The sequence below is a fragment of the Polypterus senegalus genome, chromosome 17 (genome assembly GCF_016835505.1).
Source record: "Polypterus senegalus isolate Bchr_013 chromosome 17, ASM1683550v1, whole genome shotgun sequence".
Taxonomy (NCBI): domain Eukaryota; kingdom Metazoa; phylum Chordata; class Cladistia; order Polypteriformes; family Polypteridae; genus Polypterus; species Polypterus senegalus.
This window is the reverse complement of record NC_053170.1, coordinates 88328505-88348823: the sequence shown is the minus strand read 5'-3', so window position 1 is coordinate 88348823 and position 20319 is coordinate 88328505. Positions and strand designations below refer to the sequence as shown.

The window sequence follows — 20319 nt, the reverse complement described above, 5'->3', positions numbered from 1 at the left end:
CAACACTTCCATCATGTCACCTCTTAATCTCCATTTGCTTAAACTGAAAAGATTCAGCTTCTTCAATCTCTCCTCATAGCTTAGACCTCTCAGTCCTGGAATCGGCCTAGTCACTCTAGACATTTTCTAGCACTGTTTTGTCATTTTTGTAGCCTGGGGATTAAAACTGAATGCAGTACTCCAGGTGCGGCCTCACCAGTGTGTTATAAAGTTTTGAGCATAACCTCCTTTGACTAGTACGCCACACATATATAACCTATAAAACCTAATATCCTACTAGCCTCCTTAGTGGCTTCTGTCTGGATTAAGACAGTAAAGTCAACTTCAGCTCCCAGGACCTCCTCCTAAGAAGCACATTCAACGTTCGCACCTCCCACTGTGTATTGAAATCTAACATTTTACCTTCCTATATGTAATACTATATTTTATTTAATCCATCACAATTCTTCCCAGTTTTGTATTTTGTCCATGTCACTTTCTAAAATTGTATGTTACTTCTGGTTTAATATGATCTGCACATTTAACCATCTTTTTATTCATATTCTAATCCAGATCAAATTATGTACATTAAAAATTGCAGTGGCCCCAACACTGACCCCTGATGGACACCACTGTTAATATCACCTAATTCTGATAAGCTTCATAACCCTTAGTTTTAGTCATCTCTCACCCATCTACACACTTCTTACTTTTTCAGTTTGATGTCAAGCCTCTCGTGTGTTAACTTATCAAAAACAGGATAAAAATATCACATGCATCTCTGTGATCACGTTTACGTTCCTTCCTTGTAAAATTCAAGCATATTAGTGAAACATGATCTCCCTGCTTGAACAAATGCTGACTGCTCACTAATACACCTGCTCTTTCCATATACTCAATGTTTTCCTTATTAATTACTTCAATTAATTTACCCTTGATGCAGAAAGAGCTTACTGGCAGATCGTTACTTGGATCAGCCTAGTCATCCTTTGTACTGTAAACAATGGAATAAAATGATTTAACCGTATTGTTATTCATATTCCAATCTAGGTCGGTTATTACATTAAAAATAGCATGGCCTCAACACTTGATGGACACCACTCTTAACATCAAAGAATTCTGATAAGGTTCACAACCCTTAGTTTTAGTCAACTCTCACCCATCTACACACTTCTTACTTTTTCAGTTTGATGTCAAGCCTCTCGTGTGTTAACTTATCAAAAAAAGGATAAAAATATCACATGCATCTCACGTTTACGTTCCTTCCTTGTAAAATTCAAGCATATTAGTGAAACATGATCTCCCTGCCTGAACAAATGCTGACTGCTCACTAATACACCTGCTCTTTCCATATACTCAATGTTTTCCTTAATAATTACTTCAATTAATTTACTCTTGGTGCAGGAAGATCTTACTAGCTGATAGTTACTTGGATCAGCCTAGTCACCCTTTGTACTGTATATAACAGAATAAAATGTAGTCATTGTGAATTTCTCCAGTGTGAAGTGATTTTCAAATAATATGCATCAAGTTTGTATACATGTACTCACTAACCTCTTTAAGCACTTTAGGTTAAATGTCTTGTGGTCCTGGCACTTGCTAGTTTTCAGTTTATTTCATCTAAGCAGCACTTCTCCCTTTTACAATTTCCTTAGTAACCTCTGTTACTATTGGGATGATATCAGCTTTGTCACTCATGTAAACTTCATTAAAATAAAAGTTTGGAGGATTTACTGTTTTACTGCCTGTATATTTTTGTTTACCTTAATGTATTGTGGCAAGCAGCTGGGGGTGGTACGCCCGGAAGGACCGAAGGAGGGATTACGCCTCCTCCGGACCACCAGGGGGCGACCACCCTGGTGGCTATGGGGACCATGGGAAAGGTGCATTGAAGCTCAACCCTATAGGGGCCTGTGGTCACCACCAGGCGGGGTGCCCAGATGCCAGGAAAGCCCTGGTCCTTAGCACTTTCCCCACACCAGGAAGTGCTGGGGGGACGAAGACCAGGGACACTCGGAGTTTTTCCGAATGCACGGCCGGCACTTCTGCCAGACCAGGGAGTGCCGGCAGAAGCTCATTGGGAATCACCTGGAGCACGTCCAGGTGAGGATAAAAGGGGCTGTCTCCCTCTATTCGCCAGCTGGAGTCAGGTGGAAGAGAACGAAGCCTGGAGGAGAGGAGAGGAGAGGAGGCGGTCAAGAAAAGTAGAAGCATTGGAAAGGCCTGGAGTGAAGAGTGATTGGTGCTGGGGCAATGGGTTATGTGTGCTGTATTTTTGTATAATATTATGAATAAACGTGTGTTGGTTGTGGAACCATCAGTGCCCGCCTGTCTGTGTCCGGGCTGCTCCCCACAGTTTCTAATGCACTTTACCTCCTTCTTGAATATTCTTTTACTATTAAACTACTGAAAGAATCTGTTTGGGGTTATTTTTCACCTGTTCTACAATATTCCTCTCTAACTACCCTTTAACTTTCCTAATAACCCTTTTAATCCTGGCCCTCATAAGCCCAGCATTTAGCACCGGAGTTATTTGTCTTGTAAAACCAACACAGACATTTTTTCCCTTTGCTGGTTTTATTTTTCAGCTCTTTGTTATATTAATACATTTTTAAACATTCATTTTTATTTTAATATGAGGATTTGTAAGGTTTTGACTTATTTAAGTTTATTTTCATTCATGCCTTGTTTTTATGTGTTCCACTTTAGGATTGTCACGTGAATGTGAAGATATTACGCAAGTGACACATAATGTGTTATCCCTTAATGGATATACTACATTCAAAATCTCTCTTGATATACAGTTAGCATCAATTTTAAGTAGGCCATTGACTTCATTTTACCACCGACTTCTAAGAAATGTCAGGTCCTTTTGTTTCTGGTTGCCTGATTAATTTTAGATCTCTCTGTTTTGATCCCTTGCTTTGATTGGTCTCAGCCTTGGTTAACTATCTAATGATTATCTTTTATTTCCCACAATAATCCTCAGAAATGTGCTGTGTCGCAGTATACTTGTTCATCCACTGCAGAATTTCCTTTAATTTCTTACATCTCTTCACTTTTTGGAAGAAGTTGTCCTGCATTAGGCCCAAAACACATTAAAACCTGCTCTACTGTTCCTTGACCAAGTCCACGCTTAAAAGCTTACCCCAGATGGTTTCTTTTAGACTTTGTAGCATCTGTTCCAAATGTGCTTTACTACGATTTCACTCAAGTGCTCTTCCAAGACTCTGTGACGCACACCATCACTGGATTTTAATGGTTCAATCATATCTACCTCCTGAATTATCTTCTGATTATGGCAATACACTAAATCTAGACAGGCTTCCTCTCTCTTTGGTGCTGATTTTTGTCCATGAAACTCTTAACTTCTGCTCCTCCATTGTTACAGTCGGTTTTGGCAAATATTCTTCACTCTAAACTTGATTTTTTTTCTTGATATTATTAAAAAGTTGCAAATTGATGCTATCATCTGCTTTGGGGGGTGTATAACACAAGAAATATCAGACCTTTATCCCTAATGTGTTCTGGTCAGTTCCTGAGAACCACACTTAACATGTGGCTCATTGTTCAATTGAAGACATCCATTTGCATATGTAGTGACTCCTACACCTTTCGGTTTTGCCAGTTTTTCCTAAATGATGTATAACCATCTATATTACACTCTTCTCCATCTCTCCGATTTAGCCAGGTTTCCGTTATTGCAGGCCCTAAACATTATCTTCAGGTTTACATCTACTCCTGCATCATGGATGTCTGCAATTGTATACGTTTTCAGAATAACAAAACCCCTCATTTTAAGCAACCTAAAACAAAGAAATTCAAGCAGATCTCAGCATTCTGTAGGGTATGCTGGGTTAGAGGACGTTGCTGTCATGGAGCTCACCTTGACACCTCTTTGTAGACCCTCCTGTGATCCTTGTCAAAGCAGACGTTGAATGATTTTTGCTCAAGGCTTCTTATTTTAATACTTGAGGCTCTGATCTTGCTGTCCTGTGAATGAGAGAGTACACCTCATCGTTAGCATCTCTGTGATTACAGATTGCACCTGCAGTTAATTATTGGTTAGAAGGAGGACAAAATCAGGTTTGTTAGCATTATGGTGTGGTGTTATGGGTCCACAGCTCGTGGAGAAAAGGCCATTGATTTTAAATAAATAATCATCGCACCCGAGGCGGCTTCGTGAGGGGGGCGTTGTTGTAGCGAGCCGCGGGGCAGTCGTCGATGTGGGCGTTTCTCACCGTGTGCACAGGTGAGGAACTGCCCACATTCGTGATTGCTCCCGTGGCTAATGCTGCAGCTGTGATGGCCCCTCATGTTTTAAAAGAAGCGCAAGTCGGTTGGGGAGAAAGAGAGAGAATCGATTGGAGAGAAAGAAACGATCGGAGAGAGAAAGGAAAGGAGAGGAAGCAGGTCGGTGAGAGGGAGAGAGCCGCGAAGAGCGAGCGGACGTGCGAGCGAATGAGCGCTCGTGGACAGCTGCATGGAAGCTGGGTGTTAGGCCGACACCCACGTGTTTGTGTTGATGTCGCTCCCGCTGAGCGAGCAGGTAGCGGGAGTGACCAAGGTGAAAGCGACGAGCCGCAGAAGGCCGCAGAAAGGCAGCGGAAGTCGGGAGGCTTGGAGTGGCAGTCCTTGGTGTGAGCGTCCTGGAGACCAAGGAGTCCAAGTCTCGAGGCTGGGATGAGAGCCAAACCGAAGCCAGGGATCGGGAGGTCTCCAGTCTTGCGTGTGTTTGAGGAGGGCAGCTGTAGAGAGCGTCTTGCCTGCTGCTTGGCCCATACGGGATAAGCAGGTGAGACGCTAACAGAAGAGCACCGTATTTGTTGATGGTTTTAAGACTGCTTCCTAAAAAGATTTTAACCTCTCGTTTTAAGGATTGTTTTTTCTATTTATTGGTTTTACTCCACGTTCTTTTTATGGATTATTTATTTAATGAATTTGAAGAACTGCACTATTTATGAACACTGTTTTTGTTTTGTTGATTCTAAATAAAAGCACTTTTGCACTTTTTACCTTCCCCTTGCTCAGATGCTTAATTTGCCTCCATTGACTAGCTCATTCGGCAACATTATCGACGGTGTTGGGTTCAAGTGCTTCCAACATCAAAGGGAGTGTGGAGCCAGAACCCACATCGTCACATATGGGTGGTTGCCCATAACAACAAGGGGCCTTTTCACGAATCCATCCCCATCCCTGGTATGATGAAACGATCAAGTCTACACGCGCTGAATGCAAGGCCTTTATTTAAAGCCGAGGTGAGAACAGGACAAAGACCACACTTGGTTAGTCTTCTGTGCATTCCATAATGCTTCAAAATATCAAAATCAAGTCAGACCGCATGTCCTATCATGAGTCGGCACTGACAGAACCTACAGGGCCACAATTGCAAGTAAAGCTTCAGCAGACTAACTGACAAGGTGGGATTAAGACCCCCACAGGCCCCTGGGTAACTTAGCTCTTTAATTGAGAGTTGATCACACTTTTCATATTGCAGTGCGCAGATTTAAGCAGCGCTGTATTTCTCACTCTTGATTTTGGTGTGAATACTCCATCATTTTATCAGGTTTCCCCTTTGGTCATTTCAACTCACAGTTAATTGATCATTTCTTTTGATGGTTATTGGTGAAAAGGTCCTCTGCTGTCATGGGTCCCTGGGTGCGCACCCAGAACTCTCTGATGGTACATCGACGCCCGTTAACAAGACAAACGAATGTCCAGTATCTGGTCATGCAATATTTTACCACACCAGTGTTGATACATCTGAGAGGCTAGTTCAGATCTGTCACCTCTACTCATGGCCAAACTGCCAGTAGATACAATGTTTGCATCAGTGACAGGACATTGAGGGATGGGCTGCCTGCTGCTGAACTTATCTGAGGCCTTCCACTCATACCTCTTAGATGTTTGACTTTACCACAGGACCCTACCAAGCCACAAAAATCTGTTGGCGTCATATCTGTCATGATGAACTAATGCTGGTATACAGGTGCTGCCTTGGTCCACTTTATCTCTTTATTAGGATAGATTTCCTTTTGAGCATTATGGTTTTCTATGTTGATTATGTCATTTTGGGGGGTTTTGGAGTAGCTAAGTTTGATTCTGACATCCATTTATGGAAATTCTCATTTGTTTTGATATTTTGAACTCTTTTGTCAGCCATTTTCATTTTTAATCACACCACCGCTTTGGTGCCCTTGTCATTAGGGCAAAGGTGCCTGTTATTTTATGGTTGTGTACTCTGAACTTGTGTCATGACACGATGGGTTAAAATTCACTTCCTCATCCAAATTTCAAAACCCTTTTCTAATCGCTTGTAATCCTGCACTTCAGAACAGATTATCCACCTGAAGCTAAGCATGTTCAGGCCCCGTCACACTTGGTTGGAAAGCTTGGGTTGCTGTTGGAAGAGGCGTTGGTAAGGTCAGCAGAGGATGCTTACTCTGTGGTCTGTGAGTTCATCCCAATGCCCCGGTGTAGTGATGGTAACACTGTGCTGCAAAAATGGTGGTGTCCTTCGGATTAGATGTAAAACCGAAGTCCTGACTCTCTGTGGTCTAAAAGATCCCTGGCCATCTTTCATAAAGAGTTGGGTGTTTCCTGGCTAAAGTGCCCATCACGGGCTGGTCATAGTGGCCCCCTTAATCAATCCCCAGCTCAAATTGGTTAACTATCTCTCTGACCCTTTCACCATCAAACAACTAATATGTGGTGAGTGTATTGGCACAAAAATGGCCGTCAGGTGGATGCTGTACATTGATGGTGGTTGACATGGCTCCCCTCACTCTATGTACAGTAATCCCTCGCTATATTGTGCTTCGACTTTCGCGGCTTCACTCTATCGCGGATTTTATATGAAAGCATAACTAAATATATAACGCAGATTTTTCGCTGCTTCGCGGGTTCTGCGGACAATGTGTCTTTTTACTTCCTGTACATGCTTCCTCAGTTGGTTTGCCCAGTGGATTTCATACAAGGGACGCTATTGGTGGATGACTGAGAAGCTAACCAATCAGAGCACGCAGTTAAGTTCTCCTGGCTGAGAAGCTAACCAATCAGAGCGCTGAATGCAGTGTTAACCAGGAAGTCTCGTCTCGCTCATTCAGCGTCAACGTGTTTCGCTGTGTAAAGAGTTGTGCTCTTTTGTGTTTATCTTTGTGCATAGTCAAGCCCTTCATTATGGCTCCAAACGATCTGCTACTGCTTCAGGGGCCGTGCCCAAGCGCAAACGGAAGATGTTAACGGTTGCCGAAAAGGTAAACGTTTTGGATTTGTTGAAGGCTACGATTCTTTTTATTTAAAAAGTAGGAAAGGAATATAAGATCTACGGCTGCAGTGTCCTTTAACCAGGGTGCAAAACGAGTTGTAAGTGGATGTAATAAGGCAGCAGTCTGGATGGAATCTGCTTTAGGGATTTGGATTGAAGAAGAAGAACGGCGGTGCTACACAGTCGCCTGAAGAGGCTCCTTTAAGGGCTGTAACGCTCTCCTTTGTTGTGCAGTAAAATTAAACTCATTGTTATCGGACAAGTCATCGTGTCATTGTTGGTGAGTAACCATAATTAATTTTCTACTTACAGTACTTAGTACATGTACGTACGTTTAGTGTCACTGTACACACATTTACTGTATACTATTTTTCTTGCGTTGTACGTATTTATTGCTGGTGGCCTGTCTATCATAATGGCTGTAACATATGTGATATCGGAGACACTCAATATCTTTAAAATAATATTTAGGTTTCACTGTATATAAACAGTGTGTTTATATACATAATTTCAATGAATCTTACATAATATCTAAGAGAATACAAAGGGTTTATGCTATATAACTCTGCGGGAAACATTTATAAACAGTGTGGGAGAGTTTATAAGGGCTTAAAATATATAAAAATAACCTTAGAAACATATGGTTTCTACTTCGCGGATTTTCACCTATCGCGGGGGGGTCTGGAACGCAACCCCCGCGATCGAGGAGGGATTACTGTATACACTTTGGGTGCCTTGAAACTTGATATATTAATGCAATGTGTTTTGTTTTGCTAATGAAATTTTTGGTTAACAATTTCTTTTTGTCTCTCATTTTGGCTTTGATGCTCATTCTTTTTAATGTCCTGGTATTTTGTGTATTCTTCTGGCTTACACTCAAACCCAACAGACACAACACTCTTGAGCTTAATCAACTAGAGCTCTTTTGGGATGCCCTGGATCACATTTGGAACCTCATCAGGCCCTTCTTTAGTAATGTGATGACATCCCTAAGCTTCAGATTCTGAGGTACTTTGGTCCTGTGTGCCATTGGAGGCTGCAAAGGGTGGAAATAAACAAGTACTGTATGTGGATGGCCTAATCCTATCAACAAGAGACAATAAATATGGCATGGATATGTGCAATTCATAGTTCACTTTTACTTTGAGAAAAACTTACCTGCCAATAACCCTCATGGTAAAGAAGAACAAATAATGTTGCTCACCTCAGTTGACTTAACCTTCAGGCCATCAGAAAAGCAGACGGTCAAGCAGTCAAAGTCTGTGACAAAGAGAAGACAGCAGAGGAAGTCAGAGCCTGCAGATATCTAATTGGATGAAGTGGATGGGCTATGCCATGCCACAAGAGAGTAATTGAGTTATTGGCACATTATTTTGGCATCAAAGTTTCTGAAAAGACCATAGACAAATTGAGGAGAGCAGGAGTTTTGACTTTGCAGGTACATTGAAACATGAAAGCTAGATGAACACAGGCATCAATATAGATAATTTGAACAGACATAGCCTGTCTTTTAAAGTACTGAAGTACATATTTTATCACTACGCCCATCAACCACAAAGGGGCAGCCGATAACCACATGTACAGGGGTCATTACCGGCACAGCACTGTGTGTCTGCCCTGCTACTTCTCAACTAGAAAATGCAACTTCTTCCTACCGCAAAGTTCAGCCCAGAATGAAGCGTAAAAAGTTGACAGTTTTTGTATGTTACAAAAATGGCCACAAAAGCCCACTTACTTACCCTCTGTGGTGCAGGATGGAATAGCATTTATGACGACTCCACTGGTGCGCAAGGTCAGCGATTTCTCACACTCTCTGTTGCTTAGAGATGCCTGGGTAATACAAAGCAGAATAAGGAAATTAGGATGAAGGTGTGGTTGACAAAGGGCAGCTTTGTGTTTTAGAGCACCTCACATTAGATCATCGAACTTCACAGAAAATGTAATGAGAAGTCAAGTCATTACATCTCCCCTGAAGAAGGGGCCTGAGTTGCCTCAAAAGTTTGCAAATCGTAATCTTTTTAGTTAGCCAATACAAGGCATCATTTTGCTTGACTTCTCTCTACATTCATAATGGCTAACACGGTACAACACCCTAGGACTACAGAAAATGTAACAATATCTCTTTTTGAAAGGAGTTACAAAGGAAACTAGACTGCGGTTAATATGGTGCAGCAACTCAAATGGGTAACGGCAGGTGTGGGCTAGAAAATGTAGGAGCATTTTGAGGATTATCTAAATTGATGAGATGGTCCAGACAGTCTAGAATTTAGTGAAATGATTTCCAGACAGAATGCCAATCATGTTACAGGACCAAGTTTTTTGGGAGATGTTACTTGGCTATATTGGCATAGATAGCTACATAGCAACCTAGTAGTAGTGGGTAAGATATACAGTGCCTTTAAAAAGTGTTCACCCCCTTGAAAGTTATCTCGTTTTATTGTTATACAACACTGAATCTCAATGAATTTAATTTGGCTTTCTTGACATTGATCAACAGAAAAAGATTCTTCAATGACAACGTAAAGACAGATCTGTGCAAAATGGTCTAAATTATTTACTTCATCACATAAGTGTTGACCTCCTTAAAGTCAGCATTTAGTAGATGCTACTTTGACTGGCGTGATAGCCTCGAGTCTGTGTGCACACTGCTCAACACCGTCAAGTGTCTTGGGGATTGTGGGTGATCAGCCTTTGTCAAGTCCAGCCACAAAACAATTCTCAATTGGATTGAAATCTGGACTCTGACTGTGCCACTCCAGGACACTTTCACATTGTTGTCCTGAAGCCATTCCTGTGTAATTTTGGCTTTATGCTTGAGGTTGTTGTCCTGCTGGAAAACAGACCTTCTCTCAAGGTGCAGGTTTCTTGAAGACTACATCAAGCATTCCTCCAGATTTTGCTGCATTCAATTTTCCACTCACAAGTCTTCCTGGTCCTGCTACAGAGAAGCACCCCCCACATCCCCACAGCCTGATCCGGCCAACTCCATGCTTCGTGGTGGGGATGGTGTGTTTTTGATCATGTGCAATGTTCAAACATGGCGTTCGGCCGAAAATCTCAAGGTTTGTCTTATCAGACCATATAACCTTCTTACATCTGACTTCAGTTTCCCAGTGGCCCTCTCTTTGCCATTCTCCCATACAACTGGAAGCAGTTGTTATCTGCACAGTCGCTCCAATCTCATGGGCCTCTAAACAGTATCCTTCACTTGTCTTCTTTTTCCTTGATCACTCAGGTTTTGTGGAGGTCCTGCTCACTTATATGCAGTGACCTGAATATTTTCTTGTCTCCATCCCCTGACTTGTGCTTTTCAACCACGATTTTTTGGGGTTTCTTGAATTGTTCTTTTGTCTCTGTTATATTTTAGACCACTGTACTGACCCGCCACAAGCTAGTCCTTCCATATTCAAGGGCAATCATACTGTAAGCAATGGGAAACTCAGACAGGTTGACCTCCATTGAACTAATTCTGGGATTTCTAAAACCAGAGAGGATTCATGCGTGTCATAGTAAAGGGGGTCAACATTTAAGGGATCAGTTATTCTGTGTTGTGTGACAGTTTCTTCTAATTTTGACATCTGTATGTGTTATGTGACAAGTAATGGGCATAATGATGACAATCAGTATGACATTGGTCATGTAAGATTGACTGTAAATGTCAGGCAAAAAAAAAAAACCAGATACTGAAATAAATAAATGAATGAAAGACTCCAGAAAATTCAAAACACGGGTTAATGGCGGCCTTTTTTTTTAGCGCTGTCTGTGTCTATCTTCTAATTTTTGTTGTTTTTGTTAATGTTCAGTTATTCATTTTCATGTTTTTAATGTTAGTTTCTTATTATTTACTTTATATGTCCATTTAAACTGTTACTTTAAATGTGTTGCATTCCTTGTTGCCCTCTGGCTGTACGTTGCAGTCAGAAAGAGAGATTTGGCAGTGGCTCATTGACTTTGTGTCAGAGTTTACAGTGAGTATTGTTATTTTGTGATTTTTTTATTCTTCTGTTATTGGATTGTGATTTTTGGACTGGTTTGGCGTTGAATTTCCTTTTAGGCCAATCCTTAGATTAGATTAGATAAACTTTATTAATCCCATGGGGAAATTCAAATCCATATAGCAGCAGAAACATAAAAAACAAATATACAGACTCACAGGACAAATAACACAGCCAATCAATCAAGCAATAAATAAAAATAAATGTAACAAGTACATCGGGTGGAAGCCTTGAATTTCCTGATGGCAGTGGGCAGTAAAGCCCTTCAGATACCCTTCTTAGCACACTGAAGTAGAATGAGCCCGTAGCTAAAAGTGGTCCAATAGAGCACCTCCTGGAGAGGGTTATGCATCCAATTCTTCTTTTCTGTTTTGAGCATTTTGTTGCATTTCTTTCTTTTTGTTAATACAGTTTCTGCCAAAAATGTAAATACCCCCATAGAATTTAATAATAAAATAATAATAATAATTCTCTTCATTTATATAGCGCTTTTCTCACAACTCAAAGAGCTCAGCAATTGCAGGTTGAGGGCCTTGCTCAAGGGCCCAACAGAGCAGAGTCCCTATTGGCATTTACGGGATTCAAACCGGCAACCTTCCGATTGCCAGTGCAGATCCCTAGCCCCAGAGCCACCACTCCGTCTTTGTAATTTGTAAAATGATAGCCATTTTTGTAAGATGTGAGCGATCAGACAAAACACTCTTATTTAGAAGTAGTGGTCAGGTAAAGCTACTGTATTTATCATCACAGAATTGTGGGTGTCATTTAATAGTCCTGCCCTGCTTTGTGGCTCATTTTGAAGGCCTCACACCCTTTTTGCTATGTTTTGAACTCAGAATCACAGTCATGCTTTGATTTCACTTCCTGCTACTGCATAAAAACTAAGTGTCTCATTTTTTCAATATCAGATCAAAAGGGAGAAGAAAGAGATGTGCATGGTCCCTTTGACTAGGGCCTGTTCAGCAAGGATTTCTTTTTGTTGCATTAGAAAATTTGCTCCTTAACTCTTTGAGGGCTGAATGTTCTTTTCCAAACAACTCAGCTTTCTGAAAAGCACACAGTGCACTGGTTTCACACATAAATCAACATAAAACGTCTGTCGCTACGTGCTGTTTGCCATCTCTGGCAGCAGTGGCTGCGCAGGGGCGGCTTGATGGCCAGCAGGAATGCACAGCGAGCCTCTCTGCTTTCACACAGCAGATGAGCGATGGCGGCAGTCGCTGTGTGACACAATATGGTTTGTACATCTTGTCATCATAAGTGGTGGTCCTCCTAGGCGAACGCTGCTGTAAGCGTATCAGCTACACGAACGCATTCAGCACCACGATCATCTGGGGACCAATAGGCTGATGCTGGTACCTCACTTTTGTTTTTGATCCCCATCTCCAGATCACTTGCATCAAACTCAGAGTCCGAAAAGTCAGAGTCTTATTCAGCGATAATACAGAAAACATCCATGGAGTATTTTTCTTTGCACATTTGGTTTAGTCTCACCAGATGCAGATCCATTTTTGAGGCTGTTTGCTCTTCAATATTCCTACACGTGCAGGGAATTGAGGTCAAATCAACAAAGTTACGCAACTTTCCTTAAAGCAAAGACAGTTGAACTAAAAAAGTAAGGGCGAGTTTTGTCTCAGTTTACAGCAGATTACCACCCTCTACCCCTGAATTTTGACAAAAGTCAACATCAGCCCTGAAAGAGTTAATTAAATCTGTTGTAACCTTTGCTTTGCTTTCTCACTCTGTGCCACGGCCCACCTGCCAAGTTGTTTTGCCTGCCTAAGGTAAAGTCATCCCTGATAGAGGAATGCAGGAATCGTGGGAAAGAGGGGTCCTTTCATCGGATTAGTGCTCTTTCAGCTGTGGAATGGCCAAATGCGGGAGGCAGCTTGATGGCTGAGATCTCCAGGACTCTAAACAAATCCAAATCATATTATGTGACGTCATCTAGTGTTAAATTCTACTCCGTACTTCTAAAATTTTTATTTTGATACTGTATTGAGGATTTGTTCTGTTCTATGTATTGTATTGTATTGTATTGTATTGTATTGACCCCCTTCTTTTTGACACCCAATGCACACCCAACCTGCCTGGAAAAGAGTCTCTCTTTGAACTGCCACTCCCAAGGTTTCCTCCATTTTTTTCCCTATAAGGGTTTTTTTTTTGTGAGTTTTTCCTTGTCTTCTTAGAGAGTCAAGGCCTGGGGGCTGTCAAGAGGCAGGGCCTGTTAAAGCGCATTGTGGCACTTCTTGTGTAATTTTGGGCTATTCAAAAATAAATTGTATTGTATTTAACAGCTCAATATTCAGTTCTCATGTTCTTTGTCTTGCTATATTATTATTGTATAATTATTTATTTCTTTAGGATATTTTCTTGGTAAGAGGAAAACTAAGGATATGGCAACATGTAACCAGGTATGAAACGGAAAATCTCTTGACCATAACTCCCTATTATTCAGTTTAAAAAAGAAAAATAACTGGAAACATTTCTCAGACCCTCCAGTTATGTTACCCTACTACAGTGAAACCAAAACGAGTGGAGTTTCCTGAAATAACCCCAAAATAAACTGTTTCATCTGCTAAATAAAAGAAAAAAAAAAAATCTAAAGAAACGTCTGCAGGCCTGACAAAACCACAAGATGTGTTGCACGAGATAATTATTGATGTCACATGCACCTTAGAATCTCAGAGAAACTCGCAAGAGCACAGCAAGCACTCAAGCAAGCAAGGACAGACAACACCAAGCAAACCACCTTTATACCTTTATATTTACTGAACCCCCCAAATAAAACCCCAGACGTTCTGTAGATGGAATCTACCTTCTTGTAAGTGACAGATAGGACAGCACCAAAGCTCTCGGTCACATTTCTTTTCCGTGTCAAAGTGTTTTCTAAAAAAAAATAAAATAAAACACACATTGTGATTTTTAAGATAGAATGTAGTAAGGTGTAAAGTGAGGGCTGAACCCCGGACTCTACAGTGCAAAGCAAACAAGAGAATCAAGTTCTACAGCTTCATTACCAGAGGATGTAATGTCTACCTTTGGTCCAGAGGCTTCTCATATCAGCATTTACTGAGCTCCTGCCTCTGAGATGAGCAGGCTTTCATTTTATTATCTACATAACCCATGCCAACAGACACAAACTAAAGACACAATACAGAAAGTATCAGAATGGCTGCGTTCATCCTGAGGTGAAACAGGTAGTGGAACCTTTCAAGATGACACAGGACTTGAGTGGTCAATAGATGGTTTGTCTGGCATGAATGCACGCTATTTACAGGTCAAATTCCTTTAGAACAAACTTCTAAAATGCTCATTTTTTTGCTCCTGGCCAATTTCCTTACGAGTTAACGTTAAAAAAACAACTCATGCATATACGTCAGAGAAACACCTTTTGGGCTATCCTAAGGCATGTAATACCACCCTGGGATGAGAGGGGCATTGTCACTAATCATGGCCTTTTCTCTTCCCTCCACAGTGCTAAGAAAACACCCAGTAAGGGCAGCTGACTCCGCCCCTTCTGGTCCATTGCCTATAAGTTCCAAAGCTACCGGAAGGAGGCGTCATTCTATAATCAGAGTACCTTGTTGGTCAGAGCTCCTATGTTTGTGCTCTAAAACCACAAAGAGCTTCTACCTATTGGATGGACCAGACAATCTAGAATTTAGTGAAATGATTTCCAGACAGAATACCAATCATGGTACAGGACCAAGTTTTTGATTTTTGGGAGATGTTACTTGGTAATATTGGCATAGATAGCTACATAGCAACCTAGTAGTAGTGGGTAAGATATACAGTGCCTTTAAAAAGTGTTCACCCCCTTGAAAGTTATCTTGTTTTATTGTTTTACAACACTGAACCTCAGTGGATTTAATTTGGCTTTCTTGACATTGATCAACAGAAAAAGATTCTTCAACGACAACTTGAAGACAGATCTATGCAAAATGGTCTAAATGAATTACTTCATCACATAAGTGTTGACCTCCTTAAAGTCAGCATTTAGTAGATGCTACTTTGACAGGCGTGATAGCCTCGAGTCTGTGTGCACACTGCTCAACACCGTCAAGTGTCTTGGGGCTTGTGGGTGATCAGCCTTTGTCAAGTCCAGCCACAAAACAATTCTCAATTGGACTGAAATCTGGACTCTGACTGTGCCACTCCAGGACACTTTCACATTGTTGTCCTGAAGCCATTCCTGTGTAATTTTGGCTTTATGCTTGAGGTTGTTGTCCTGCTGGAAAACAGACCTTCTCTCAAGGTGCAGGTTTCTTGCAGACTGCATCAAGCTTTCCTCCAGATTTTCTCCATATTTTGCTGCATTCATATTTCCACTCACAAGTCTTCCTGGTCCCACAGCAGAGAAGCACATCCCCACAGCCTGATCCAGCCACCTCCATGCTTCGTGGTGGGGATAGTGTGTTTTTGATCATGTACAGTGGTTCAAACATGGAGTTCAGTCTGATGGCCGAAAATCTCAATTTTGGTCTTATCAGACCATAGAATCTTCTTCCAACTGACTTCAGTTTCCCAGTGGCCCTCTCTTTGCCATTCTCCCATACAACTGGAAGCAGTTGTCTGCACCGTCGCTCCAATCTCATGGGCCTTTAAATAGTATCCTTCACTTGTCTAATCTTCTCACTTGTAACATCTAAGGTATGTAATACAACCCTGGGATGAGAGGGGCATTGGCACTAATCATGGCATTTTCTCTTCCCTCCACAGTGCTAAGGAGACACCCAGTAAGAGCAGATGACTCTGCTCCTTCTGGTCCATTGCCTATAAGTTCCAAAGCCACCGGAAGGAGGCATCATTCTATAATCGGAGTACCCTGCAGGACACAGCTCCTATGTTTGTGCTCTAAAACCACGAATAGCTTTTACCTAAGCCCTAAGAGGTGATCTACTTTTGGTTTTGACTTAGTTTGCACCACAGGGCGCCTGTTAATTTTTATCCTTTACCCAAAGAACATTGAGAATTAAATGGGTACTACTACTGTAGGTTGATGCCCCAATATTTATTCTCTTCAGCATGTCGTTCTTCACTCAACCACAACTCATTACAGTGAAGTCCATTTTATCTGCAAAATTCATCACAACAAAATCATTTTTCCTAAGAAAAGCAGCAGAACATGTACTTCTTCTGTGCTTCTCCCAAAAATTGAAGTTCAGGAGTTCAGCTGAACAGCCAATTAGAGTACATACAGTCGAACCTCAGGTCATGACTGTAATTCGTTCCAAAACTCTGGTCGCAACCCGATTTGGTCATGAACCAAAGTAATTTCCCCCATAGGATTGTATGTAAATACAATTAATCTGTTCCGGACTGTACGAGCTGTATGTAAATATATTTTTTTAAAGATTTTTAAGCACAACAATCTATATATATAATTCACTAAGGCAAGACACCCATGGAAAGCATGCCTGAAGGGGGGTGGATTCACTAAGCTGTCGACAAGTAAGACACCTATGGCACACGCAGGAAGGAGGCACGCCGGAGGTGAGTTGCCATATGCAGCGTGTAAAACGGTTTGTGAGGGGTATCCCATGGGATCCTTAAAACAATCCTTTACAACTGAGGTTAAAACACAATGAAGTAAGCAGTCCTTAAAAACCGAGATTTGGTTACGACGCACGACCGCATGCACCATAGCAAACTGTTTTACACGCTACATACAACAATTCGCATCCGCGACAAACATGCGTCTTTTTAGATGCTCCTGCAGGAACACGGAAAGTCTACATGAGTCACAGGTGCATGTGGACTGTACAAAGACGACAACGACTCAAGTGACGAGTTGGAGGTGGCCACATAAGCGATGGCGGTCCGCCAGTTTTCAGTCACGGACGATTGTGTGTTGGTTCGTTCCGTGCATTGTTACAATGTTGCTTTTCTTGCGGATTTATTACATTACCGATTTGTCAAATGTTAATATTCTCCCTGTGCTTTAAAATCATTAAAAAACCGGCCTGATTATGCGGCGTATGGTGCGCCGCGGGTTGGCTAGTTCATTTTATTAGACCAGATAATCTTAGTTCTCACAGTCCAAGAATCCTTTATGCATTTTTTTTCAAATTCTAAGCAGGCTTCCATGTGTCTTTTACTGAGGAGAGACTTCTGTCTGGCCACTCTGTCATAAAGCCTGGGATTGGTGGATCATTTCAGTGATGGTTTTCAATCTGGAGGTTTCTCCCATCTTCAGACAGGTTCTCTACAGTTTCTTTGTCACCTGTCTTACCATGGCCCAACTCTCATGATTTCTCAGTTTGGCTGAGTGACCAACTCTAGGAAGAGTGGATGTTGTTCCAGACTTCTACATTTAAGAACTATGGTGGCCACTGCGCTCTAGGGAGCCTTCACTGCTGCAGGATTTTTTTGTAGCCTTCACCAGATCTGTGCCTCAACACAATCCTGTCTTTAAGCTCTGCAGGCAACCTTGTAACATGGGTTTTTGCTCAGCTGTGAGTCTTTTTATAGACTGGTGTGTGCCTTTCCTAATTATGTGCAACCAATTGAACTGACCACGGGTGGACTCCAAACATCTCAATGAGGATCAATATAATGGGATGCATCTGCTCCCAGTTTTAAGTTTCACAGTAAAAGATCTGAATACTTGTGTCAATGTGATATTTCTGTTTTTAAATAAATTTGCAAAACTTCCTAAAATCCTGTTTTTGCTTTTTCAGTCTGGGTTTTTGAGTGTTGCTGATGAGAGATTAATTTAAAATTATTTAACACAATACTACAATATAATAAAATGTGAAAAAAACTGAAGGGGTCTAAATATGTTCTGAATCCACTGTTAAATCTTAGCATGTCCTGTTATGACATCCACATAACACACTTGACTCCTGTTGGAAGTTAAAATATTAATTTTACAATGTCCTTGTACATCCATACCCCTGTTGCGTAGTGATCCACTCTTTTGTGTGGTACCAGCACCTACCTGGCAAAACTTGACAAAATAAAGTGACTGATTAACTATGGTGGACAGATGTGGTGTGACGTAGTATTCATTTAACTTCCACCTTACCTCCAGCACTTGGCAATTCTGGAATGCAGATCTCTGCCTGTGTCAGAAAGACATCTTCTGCAGCTTCTTTTGTCAAGCAGGAAAAGGATATCTGAAAGAAGATGAAAAAATACATTCTGTAACTTATGATGAAATATGCTGCTTTAAATCATATTTCATATCGATTTTACTCTAAGAAATGTCAACGGGCAAAACGAGTATGCCATTTTCTTCTGGTTAATAACCTATAATGACAGAGTGAAAACGATTTTAGAAAGGTTTACCAGTTTATTAAAAAATCAAACACTAAAGTCTCTTATTCGTATAAGTATTTAGCCTTTTCTCCAAATTGTGGGTTTCTAGAACTTGATTGGAGTCCACCTCTGGCAAATTGAAATGATTGGACATCATTTAGAAAGGCACACACCTGTGTATATAAGGTCCACATTTCATACAGTGTGTTAGGACAAAAATCAAGCATTGAAGTCCAAGGAACTCTATGTAGACCTCCATAGTCAAAATGTGGTGAGGCACAGATCAGGATAAGGGGGTAAAATCTTTTCTAAAGCTTTGACTGTTCCCAGGAGCACAGTGGCCTCAACAATTTTGAAATGGAATAAGTTTGGAACCCCCAGGACTCATCCTAAAGTTGGCTACCCAGCCAAACTCAGTAACTGGGCAAGAAAGGCCAAGGTCAAAGAAATGGCCAGGAGCTCAATGATCATTCTAACAAAGCTTCAGAAGCCCTCTGCTGAGATGGGAGAACCTATTGAAAGGATGGCCATCTCAGCAGCACTCCATCAATTAGGCCTTTATGGTAGAGTGGCATGACAGACCACCTATGGTTTATTTAAAGAACTCTGACAGCATGAGGGAAAAGATTATCTGGCCTGATCAGATCAAAACTGTACTCCAAGCACTATATCTAAAGAAGACCAGGCAATGCCTATCTCCTGCTTGATGCCATATCACTACAGTGGAGTGTGGTGATGGTAGCCTCGTGCTATGGGGGTACTTCTTGGCAGCAGAGCTAGGGAGACTGCTCAGAATTGAGGGAAGGATGCTACGCAGACAAACACACGGAGATCCTTGGAGAAAACCTGCTCCAGAGTGCATGCAACCTCAGATTGGGACAACGGTTTGCCATTTAGCTTAACAATGACCCAAAGCATAAGGGCCAAGACAACAATGGATTTGGTTCTGCACAAGTCTTTGAGTGGCCCAGCCAAAGCCCAGACTTAAACTTCATTGAACATCTCTGGAGAGAGCTGAATATGACAGCTTACAGACGCCTCCCATTTAATCTAATGGAGTTTGGGAGGATCTACCAGGAAGAATAGGATAAACTGTCCAAATCCACGTGGGCAGAGCTTGTAGAACATTACCAAGAAGACTCAAAGGTGTAATTGCTGCTGAAGGGGCTTCTACAATGTACTGAATTAGGGGTCTAAATATTATTATGAATGAGAGACTCAAGATTTTGAATTTCAATAAAATTTGTAAACCTTTTTGAAAACGTATTTTCACTTTGTCATTTTGTGTTATTGAGTAAAGATGGCGCAGTGGTAGCGCTGCTGCCTCGCAGTTAGTAGAAATTGCTTCCGGGTCCTCCCTAATGGAAATGTTCTCCCGTGTCTGCGTGGGTTTCCTCCGGGCGCTCTGGTTTCCTCCCACAATCCAAAGACATGCAGGTTAGGTGGATTGGCGATTCTGAATTGGCCCTAGTGTGTGCTTGGTGTGTGGGTGTGTTTGTGTGTGTCCTGCTGTGGGTAGGCACCCTGCCGGGATTGGTTCCTGCCTTGTGCCCTGTGTTGGCTGGGATTGGCTCCAGCAGACCCCCGTGACCCTATTCGGATTCAGCGGGTTAGAAAATGGATGGATGAGTAAAGATTGATGGGTAGAAATTGCAAGCGTATAATAAAATACGCAGAAAGTGAAGAGGTCTGAAGACTTTCTTAATCCACTGTAGATGAATTTAATGGAGTACAACATCAGTTGTGATTGTGCCTCTCAGGAAAGGAAAGAAACTTTACCTAAAGCTGGATACTGAGGTGCTGTGATAGCAAAAG

At 41.6% G+C, this 20319-nt stretch overlaps 1 protein-coding gene across 3 annotated transcripts in view; it reads right to left on the bottom strand.

Moving 5' to 3' along the window:
* The window catches only part of LOC120517756 (phosphoinositide 3-kinase regulatory subunit 6), a 147728-nt gene that overhangs the window by 5246 nt on the left and 122163 nt on the right, over nucleotides 1-20319 (bottom strand). For all 3 annotated transcript variants that reach the window (XM_039740221.1, XM_039740223.1, XM_039740222.1), the window contains exons 15-19: nucleotides 18272-18362; nucleotides 14060-14130; nucleotides 8986-9076; nucleotides 8451-8506; nucleotides 3866-3972 (exon numbers count right to left, since the gene is read on the bottom strand). In XM_039740221.1, the coding sequence (XP_039596155.1) occupies nucleotides 3866-3972; nucleotides 8451-8506; nucleotides 8986-9076; nucleotides 14060-14130; nucleotides 18272-18362 (416 nt within the window). The remainder of the gene's footprint in view (nucleotides 1-3865; nucleotides 3973-8450; nucleotides 8507-8985; nucleotides 9077-14059; nucleotides 14131-18271; nucleotides 18363-20319) is intronic.